This window comes from Gekko japonicus, unplaced genomic scaffold (assembly GCF_001447785.1).
Source record: "Gekko japonicus isolate JY-2015 unplaced genomic scaffold, Gekko_japonicus_V1.1 scaffold2783, whole genome shotgun sequence".
NCBI classification, from domain to species: Eukaryota; Metazoa; Chordata; class Lepidosauria; order Squamata; family Gekkonidae; genus Gekko; species Gekko japonicus.
The window spans coordinates 58,729-68,338 of NW_015161487.1; the positions used below are offsets into that span (position 1 = coordinate 58,729).

Below are 9,610 nucleotides of genomic sequence, written 5' to 3' on the forward strand. Positions count from 1 at the left end.
AACAGAATAAGAAGCAAAAGGTGGGTGTAGCTGGATGACCACACTTCTGGTAACGTGGGGTGTGACCTAATATGCTAATGAGCTGCTATGTCAGGGTGTGGCATAATATGCTAATGCGTTTCTGCTGTTGGGTGTGGCCTATTATGCTAATGAGTTCCTGCTGGGCTTTTTCTACAAAAAAAGCCCTGACGACCAACAAAGGTTTATTCAAGGTATGAGCTTTCGTGGGCATGCACACTGTTTCAAATACGTTAGAATGGCAAAAAAGGTTCAAACTTATAGCCAGAGAATGAACAGCAAATTAACATGCAACATGATGATGTTCAAGATATGCAAAGTGACACCAAATAACAAGTTAAGATTATAAGGTCAACAGTTGTAAAGCAATAAATAGGTCAGACTAGCAGATAAATGTCTAACTGTGTCTTTTCTAATTGTGGGAAGTGATTCCCAGTCCTTGAATAAACCTTTGTTGGTCTTAAACGTGCCACTGAACTCTAAATTTGTTCTACTGTCTCTGCACAGTGACTCTGGACTTTGTTGGTGGTCTCCTATACAAATACTAACCACCAGAGCCAACCCTGCTTAGCCCCAGGTTCAGCCCCCATAATCTCCAATTAAAAGGATCAGGTAGTCAGTGATGGAGAGCTGAATGAAATCAGAAAAGAGAATAACTGTTCATGTAGGAAAAGAAGATTCCAGGGCTATTTTTGGGCAGGAACGCACAGGAACGGAGTTCCGGCTGGCTCCCAAGTTGGCCACGCCCAGCAGGAACTCATTAGCATAATAGGCCACACCCAACAGCAGAAACTCATTAGGATTGGCTACAGTAGGGGTGTGTGGCCTAACATGCAAAGGAGTTCCCGCTACAAAAAAAGGCCCTGGGTTTTGAAAACAAACAAGGTAAACAGAATAAGAAGCAAAAGGTGGGTGTGGCTGGATGACCACACTTTTGGTAACATGGGGGTGCGGCCTAATGGGCTAATGAGCCGTGCTGTCAGGGTGTGGCCCAATATGCTAATGAGTTTCTGCTGTTGGGTGTGGCCTATTGTGCTAATGAGTTCCTGCTGGGCTTTTTCTACAAAAAGAGCCCTGGAAGAGTCTAGTTCCACAGTGCCCAGATGGAGCGATTGCTTCCTACATGGGGAAGAGTTTGTGTTCCCTTCTACAACAAGCACTTCACGGGTTAAAAATAGATTGTGATAGATGACGTCTTCCACAGTGAGCCTTGCTCTGAGATGCCCAGCCTATTACCTTTGATCACAGTCTTTCTTTGTTTGACCACTGACCCTGCCTGCAATTCATACCATAAAAGGAGAAAGGATTCCAGATGGAATTACGATGAGCTCTCAGGAGAATTGCCTGGGTGGGAGGAACCAGAGATGCTGACCTGTGAATTATTTTTGCTCTGATTGGGTATGCTTTTAAAGAACCCCCCCCCCAGTGTGTTAAAAAAATTAAAAATTAAGCGGTTGATCCAATAAAAGATAGTTATGTCAACAGTGGAGCTCTCTCACTGCTGAACAATTCCGGAAATATAACTCCACCATTGTTCCCATCCGTAGAAGCATGACCTGTATATTCTTTTCTTCCAGGTGAAACCCAAAAGCCAACATCATGTCTGATGAGGAAGCTGAGTATGAGGAGTAAGTAATATCTGGATTCCAGCCACAAATGTGTGCTCACAAATACTCAAAAAGACTCAAAAACAGTTTATGGAAAAACATTTCAAGCAAACTTTAAATTCCTTTCATTTGATATATGCAATATTTCTTCATAAGGATACTGCTGGATTCAGAGAATGCTAGAAAAACAGTTTTAATTACTTAATTTGGCAAGTTAACATCGTCACCTATCAACAAGATTTGGCTGGGTCCTTCGAAATACAGTTTTGAAATCCATATTTTTTAAATGTACAAATTGCAGCTTCAAATTTTGGAAATGTGCCCAGTTTCCGATTTGTTCACAGTTCATGTTTTAGTTCTAAAGTGCACACAGATACCTCACCATGGCTCCCATTTGTCTCTCTGAGGGACAGGCTAATATTTATTTATTTATTTATTTATTTATTTATATTTCTATCCCTCCCTCCCCGCGAACGGGCTCAGGGCGGCTCACAGTTTAAGGCACCATGTGCCATATATATAAAACATATGCAAACATATAAAACAAGATTAAAAAATCCCATATAATACAATTAAAGTGCTCAGTGATGTTAGACCTTCAATCGAATTTAGATGGCATACTGTAGATAGAACACAAAGTCCCGATTCAGCGGTGATTGATCTATCACGATGCTGTGGCTCGATCTTCATATAGAGCCAACCCACTACCCCATTGTTACTAGTGATAATAGTTGGTGATAGTGGTGGCTCCTAATTAAAATCCTGGCGGAAGAGCTCCATCTTACAGGCCCTGCGGAACTGTAAAAAGTCCTGCAGGGCCCTGATCTCCTCTGGGAGCTCATTCCACCAGGTAGGAGCTGCCACTGAAAAAGCCCTGGCCCTGGTTGTAGCGAGCCTGGCCTCCCTGGGGCCTGGAATCACTAGCCGATGTTGTGACCCCGACCGTAGTGCTCTCTGGGGTATGTGTGGGGAAAGGCGGTCCCTCAGGTATGCTGGACACTGGCCATATAGGGCTTTAAAGGTAAGTACCAGCACCTTGAAGCAGATTCAGTATGCTATTGGCAGCCAGTGCAGTGCTTTCAGCAGAGGCCGGATGTGCTCCCATCTTGGGAGACCCATCAGGAGCCTGGCCGCAGCATTCTGCACTAGCTACAGCTTCCAGATTTGCGACAAGGGCAGCCCCATGTAGAGAGCATTACAGTAGTCTAATCACGAGGTGACTGTAGCATGGATCACTGTAGCCAGGTCATTGCGGTCAAGGAAGGGAACCAACTGCTGAATCAGCCGAAGGTGGTAAAAGGTCGACCCGGCAGTGGCTTCCACCTGGGCCTCCATACTTAAGGAGGGATCTAGGAGCACTCGTAACCTCTGGCGCTGGCACCAAAGGCACCCCATTGAAGGCTGGGAGAGGGATCCTCATCCCTAGACTGCCCCGACTCAGGCACAGGACCTCCGTGTTCGCTGGGTTTAGTTTCAGCCAGCTCAGTTTAAGTCAACCAGCCATGGCTTGCAATGCCCGGTTCAGATCTTCCGAACTGGAGTCTGACTGGCCACCCAACATCAGATAGAGGTGGGTGTCATCTGCATACTGATGACACCCTAGCCCATACCTCCAGGCAATCTGGGCAAGGGGGCGCATATAGATGTTAAACAGCATCGGGGAAAGCACCACCCCCTGAGGCACACCACCTTCAAGTGGGTGTCTTCGGGACTGCTGTTCCCCTAGCACCACCCTTTGTCCCTGACACTGGAGAAAATAGACAAGCCACTGTAAGGCAAGCCCCTGTATCCCCACGTTGGCGAGGTGGTGGGTCAGCAACTGGTGGTCAACTGTGTTGAACGCAGCTGAGAGGTCTAACAACAACAGTACTGCCAACTGCCTCAATCCGGATGTCTCCGGAGGTCGTCTCTGTCCCATGACCAGTGTTCCCTCTAAGTTGAGTTAGTGAGCTAGCTCGCAGTTTTTTAGCCTCTGGCTCACACATTTTTGTCTTAGGTCAGGAAGGATGGCTCCAGAGCAAACTTATTTATGCAATAGCCAAATCGCTTGCTCACAACTGTAATGCCAGCAGCTCACAAAGTAGAATTTTTTGCTCACAAGACTCTGCAACTTAGAGGGAACATGATCAGGCGAAAGCCGAGCTGGAAGGGATCTAGGATGGAAGCATCATCCAGAAAACCCTGTAGGGACCTAATAGGTCTCTTGTGGATCAGACTCTGAGATGCAGTGGGTGTGGCTGGCTGCTAAGGGGGTGGCTCCTGGCAGATCACAAGGCGGTGCCTGTTGAAAGGGGGGGGACTGGTGGTGACGTGGTTGGGGTGGAGGATGGCACCTGGCCTGTCATAGGAAGAATAACAATGACAACTGACACAGTGTTATATCCAATATATATTAACAATTCCAAAAAGTCAATGAGCATATAAATACATGATATCGGGGAAAAGATGGTGGCAGCGTGAGTAGTTTATCTCTGAACTCTCCCCTGATTGTAAGGTTTCAGCTTTAAAAATAGCTCAATATAGCATATTGAAAGGTGCTAAACTGAAGAAAGGGAAAGCTTCTAAACTAGAGAAAAAGCATAGCCGGTCTGTGAGCTCATATTTCCAACAAGCAGGCCAATTATGCCATAAATCTCAAGCTGGGAGTGAAAGACGCGAAGGAGGCTCTCGATTCAAAGAGAACAGAAGAGCTAGCATTGTTTGAGACATTGATAACACATTAGAACGCTTAACTGACAGAGTGGGCATCATGATTACTCCAATTAAAGAACAATTGCAAGTAATGAACAGTAAATTGGAGATAATCATAGAAGAAGACAGGAAAGTGAAAGAACTAACAGAAAAAAAATGCAGAGGAAATTACTGTTCTTCAGAAGACCATTTCTAAACAACAAGAAGAAATTATTCAACACCAGGATAAAATTATCCAAATAGAGTCTTATCTCAGGTATAACAAACTAAAACTGTGTGGGGTGCCAGAAGATATATGTACACCTGAGAACTTACCACAGACGCTGATGAGCTGGTTTGGAAATATGCTGCATTTGGAGGAAGGTACTTCAGAGTTCATTGAAACAGCACATCATGTGGGACGCCAACGATGGAAAAACCCAAGAGATATAATAATCCAGATAAATAACAATTTTATTAGGGATAAAATTCTATCTTTGGCAAGGAAAGGGAAAACACTACGACTTCAGAACAGTAAAGTATTGGTATTCCCAGACACCCCTGCAGAAGCTTTGCAAAGAAGAAAGGTCCTTAAAGAGACAGTAATGACACTTCGAAATATGGGACAAAAATATAAATGGGCTTCTACAGGAAGATTAGTAGTAACTTATAAAGGTTCAACCCACTCTGCATATGATGAAAGATCAGGACTAAAATTGATACAAGCAATCAAAAAGGATGAAGAAAGGGAGACAGTGGGAAATAAGAAGAAAAGAGAACGCAGACATACTTCATCACCGGTGAGAGAAAGAACAACCTAAAGAAGCTACAGAGGACTGGAAGATATAAAGCTAGACCATTAATAACACAGAATGAAAATAATGTAAAGCCGATAGTATTATTTTTTTCTAATTGAAACAAGTTAAACTGGGGGGGGGGAAGAGTAACTAAGGTTTCTTGTTTGTGGTTATTTTAAAGTATGGGGCAGAGTAAGCAATTGGGAAGGTTTTTTTCAGTCGAAGGTATTTTAGAGTTTTTGTATTTTAGGGTTAAGTTAAGTTTGGGTTAGGGGGGAGAAGGAGGGGAGGAAGAAGGGAGGATATAGGGAGGGGGTATAGATTTGTCTTAGTAAGGTAGCTTACTGACTGCAGACTGCTAACACGACAAATTATAATACAGATTGATAATTTAATATTATTAGTGCCAGCTGGATAGCTCCGGTTTTTAAGGAAAATTTAATGGTAAGAATACGAGACTTGAATATACAGTGATATACTGAATATGTATTCAGATACTCTTAAAGTACGCTCAGTGAATGTTAGAGGATTAGACAATAAAATCAAGCAAAAACGTATGACAACATTTATATTAAAATCCAAACCTGAAATAGTAATACTACATGAGACACATTTAAGATCAGAAAATAATTTGGTGCTGAAATCCCAATGGTATCGTCAACAATATCAGGCTCATGGTACATCAAAATCTCATGGGGTTACCATATCGCTGGCTAGAACAGTTAATTTTCAATTGGAAGGAATGTGTAGCGATACCCAGGGACATTATTTATTCATTAAAGGAACTATGAATAATGAAAAGACAACAATAGCATCTATTTACGCTCCAAATTATTTACAACTTTAATTTCTTGAGGATACATTGTCTAATTTAGAAGATTCCAAAGAATGGCATGAGATAGTAGGTGGAGATTTTAATATGATTGTAGACTTTTCCTTAGACAGGTTGGGAAAATACACAAAAAAGAAATGTAGAAAGAATAGTTACACTAAACTTTATGAACTTCTGCAGAAGCACCAGCTGTGTAGCACTGCAAGTTATATTTTTAAAAGAGCTCTTAAAAGTTGAAATGTTGGTTAATACACGGTGATAATATGTGTTATGAATGTACTGTTAAATATATTGTTCAAAATAAAAAACACTTATTTTTTTTAAAAAAGTATACTTTCAGATACCATAATGGGTAATTGGCAACAAATTGAAGAATCTTATTGTGTACTACTGCACCTGTCAGAGTTATTTTGGAATCCCTCAAAATTCAGGCCTAAATTTCTCTGAGAGAATTTTATGCTACACACTTCTATTAAGATCTGGGATAAATATAGAGCTAAACTCTCCCCAGAGATCTCACCAATGGCGACTTTTTAAAACCAACATTGGTTTCCACCTGGACAGGAACATTTGGCTTTTACACAGTGGAGAAAAGCTGGTGTGACTCGCATAAAAGATTTAGTAAAAAGGAAGTCTACGCTTAGCAAAGTAGATCTAGAAGGTAAGATTGGGGTAACGATCCCTTGGTATAAATACTTATAAGTTAACCATATGGTGTGCTCACTGATACAGGCGCAGACTTTTTCATGCCCTCTAACCTCATTTGAAGTTCTCTTGGAGAAAGGTAAAGGAGAGAAAAAGTGTGTGATCTCCAAAATATATAACATATTAATTACCAATTAGTGTGCACAAAAAATAAACTATCAAATTTTATGGAACTTGGATTGTCAAAATAGAATAAAAGAAGAAGGCTGGTCAGAAATCTGGAAATCCGGGGGGCGTGGCTAGTGCTCATCTAAGATGGCCGTCTTAGCCTTCAGCTCTGCCGACCTTTCCCCTTTACCCACCTCAAAATCATCGACTAACCGCACGAACTAGGGCAATTTTGAATGGAAAAAGCTCTATAGCTACCACTTGGAAGTCTGTCTGTCCCCCGACGCTGACCATCTGGAGAAACAAAGTCTGGGACCAGTTTATTATGTGTAAAATTTCTGATTCACTTCACAGACAATGACTGGTATTACCACGACCTACTCAAAATTTGTGCACACATGGTTTCCGTGGCTGCAGTATATGACAGAGGCAGAACTTCTTCCTACTAACATAGCTTACTCTTCTTGGCTTTTCTTCTAGCTATTTTAGCTCTCTTTTTTATATACAATGAAACACATACAGAATTCTTTTATATCTGATACCTAGCTCTAATCTAGTCCTCATGTTCTCCTAATTGACAAAGGTAGTACAGTTACCAGCACTCCTTACCCTTATTTATTGGTTGATGAAGGTTCGAGAATGTCAGAATGGTTTCTACCATTGAATGATTAGGTTATAACTCACCTTGATCCTCCTGTTGTTGCTTGTTGTTGCTTGTTCAATGCTCCTGATGTTTATTGTCGTAAATGATTATTTAAAATGAATAAAAATATATATTTGGGGGGAAAAGCTAATAAAACAACAAGCTGCAGAAATCTATCTTTGAAAGAAGGTCCAAAGCGAGGTATCATGCCTAAACTGCCTTCACATCCTTGTGGGCCGCTTGACAGTTTTCTTCACAAAATGGCGACAGAAAAACACAACGTGGCAAACCAGGCGGCGCCGATCACGGCAACGGAGCTCACAACAGCTCTAGCAGCAATGGAAGACAGATTATCTCTTTTAATTAAGCCGATTTACGAACGCTTAGACACGGTTCAAGAAAGTCTGAAGGAAACGAAGCATGTGGCTGACGGAGCCTTTAATAACAGTATAACTAATCGTAACGAAATTTTGAACTTGCAAGCCACCGACAAAATCCTTGCCGAAAGAACGTTAAAACTAGACCTTTCTTCTCGACAGCACAACTCGAAGCTCAGAGGTCTGGGGGAGAAAGTAGAAGAAAAGACCGACCTGGCCAAATTTCTCTCAAAATGGCTGTCGCAATCCATTAAGCCAGAGGATGACATCTCTGCAGACATTACCAAGGCCTATCGTCTGGGCCCACCCTCTCTTCTACTGACCCAATCATCCTGGGACATTCTCATAACCTTTTTTGATCTTCGCTATAAAAAACAAATTCTACTAGAGGCTAAACGTAATAGACACCTGGTATTTGGCAAGGAAAAAATAGAAGTTTACCCCGGCCTTCCGAAGGAAGTGATCCAGAAGAAGAGGGAAATGAAGCCAGTAACGAGTTGTCTGATGGAAGCACACATCAAGTATACGTGGATCTCTCCACTAGTACTCCAATTTTCATACAAAGGGAAAACTCACAAGCTATCTACTCCGGAAGAAGGTCTTAGGCTCCTACAACAGAATGACACTGAAGTTCCCATGGAACTTAACAGACGTTCACAGAAACGTCGGCCCTCGGGCTCCCTGTCGCCGCCGCTGAGAGACGCTCCACAAGCTTCAGCTTCATGATAACTAGACGATAAGTAGTTGGTGATTATTCAGGTCCTGGAACTTTGCTTACAGTTGGAGTAAACTTAAACTCTGCTAATATATTTAAAGAGACACCTTTTTAAAGCCGTTAGCTTAATCTTCACTAGCTCCCCACATGACTCAACCCTTTCTTAAGGAAGTTGTAGAGGAAGGAGGTCCACTCCGATTCGGATTAACTTTCTCAGGAGCGTTTTAATAGAATTGATTTGTTTTTTATGGTGCTCTTTGTTATGAAATTTTAAAGCCAGTACCTTGAATGAATTTAGCTGATAGTTTTATTTTCTCTTTACCATTTAATGAATTTCTAATGTGGTTTTTTGAATGAACTCTCTTCATTTTCGACTAGGATTTTCTATTTGTTATGAGCTATTAATGCGGTAATTTAATGAGTTTAAGATAACAAATGAAATATTTTCAAGTGCAAATGTATGTTTTTATTAACTAATGAGGTTGGGGGGAGGGGGGCATTGGGAAGATTGAAAACTTTTAACCCCTTGTAGGACATCCGCACGAGAGTTAAAGTGCTGGGATTTAGCCACCTTTCTGAGCTTCCCAGCCTTCCATGGAGTATTAAAACTTCCTGGGAGCTTCTCGAGCGATTTTAACTACCTGCTTTAATCTAAGTGTATTTTCCTATTAATTTTTCCTGTCAATCAGATTAACTGCACCAGTTCATATTTTGTTGTTCCAGTAACCTAACAGCTCACTTATCCAGTTCAACGTCTCAGCCTGTGCCTTTTCTAGCCCAAAACAACAGAGAACACCTGGCACATAGATAGCAATTAAAACTAAAGGCAAAATATTAATTCAGATCACAGGCTAAAACATATTACCGACTTCTCAAGAGCTGAGATTTGTTTCTTAACATTGGCTGGCATTTTGACCTGGTCAGACCATAATCGCATTGTGTCTCACTTACCTTTACAAAGCGGTTAGGACAGGAATTATACATACAGTCTTCTGTACAGATTCGTATTGCACTATTGTTAGTTGCCCAATAGCAACATCTTGTGGTTACTTTAGATATTGCGGGCACTGATATTCTTTTTGGTTTGATATATACCATCTTGTTGATATTATTTTTATCTTAATTCTACACTAGGGAA

General features: G+C 41.5%; 1 protein-coding gene across 4 annotated transcripts in view; it reads left to right on the forward strand.

Moving 5' to 3' along the window:
- TNNT1 (troponin T type 1 (skeletal, slow)) overlaps nucleotides 1-9,610 on the forward strand; it is a 57,301-nt gene that overhangs the window by 7,837 nt on the left and 39,854 nt on the right. For all 4 annotated transcript variants that reach the window (XM_015429170.1, XM_015429173.1, XM_015429172.1 and 1 more), the window contains exon 2: nucleotides 1,596-1,646. In XM_015429170.1, coding sequence (XP_015284656.1) covers nucleotides 1,618-1,646 — 29 coding nt within the window. In that variant the 5' untranslated portion in view covers nucleotides 1,596-1,617. The remainder of the gene's footprint in view (nucleotides 1-1,595; nucleotides 1,647-9,610) is intronic.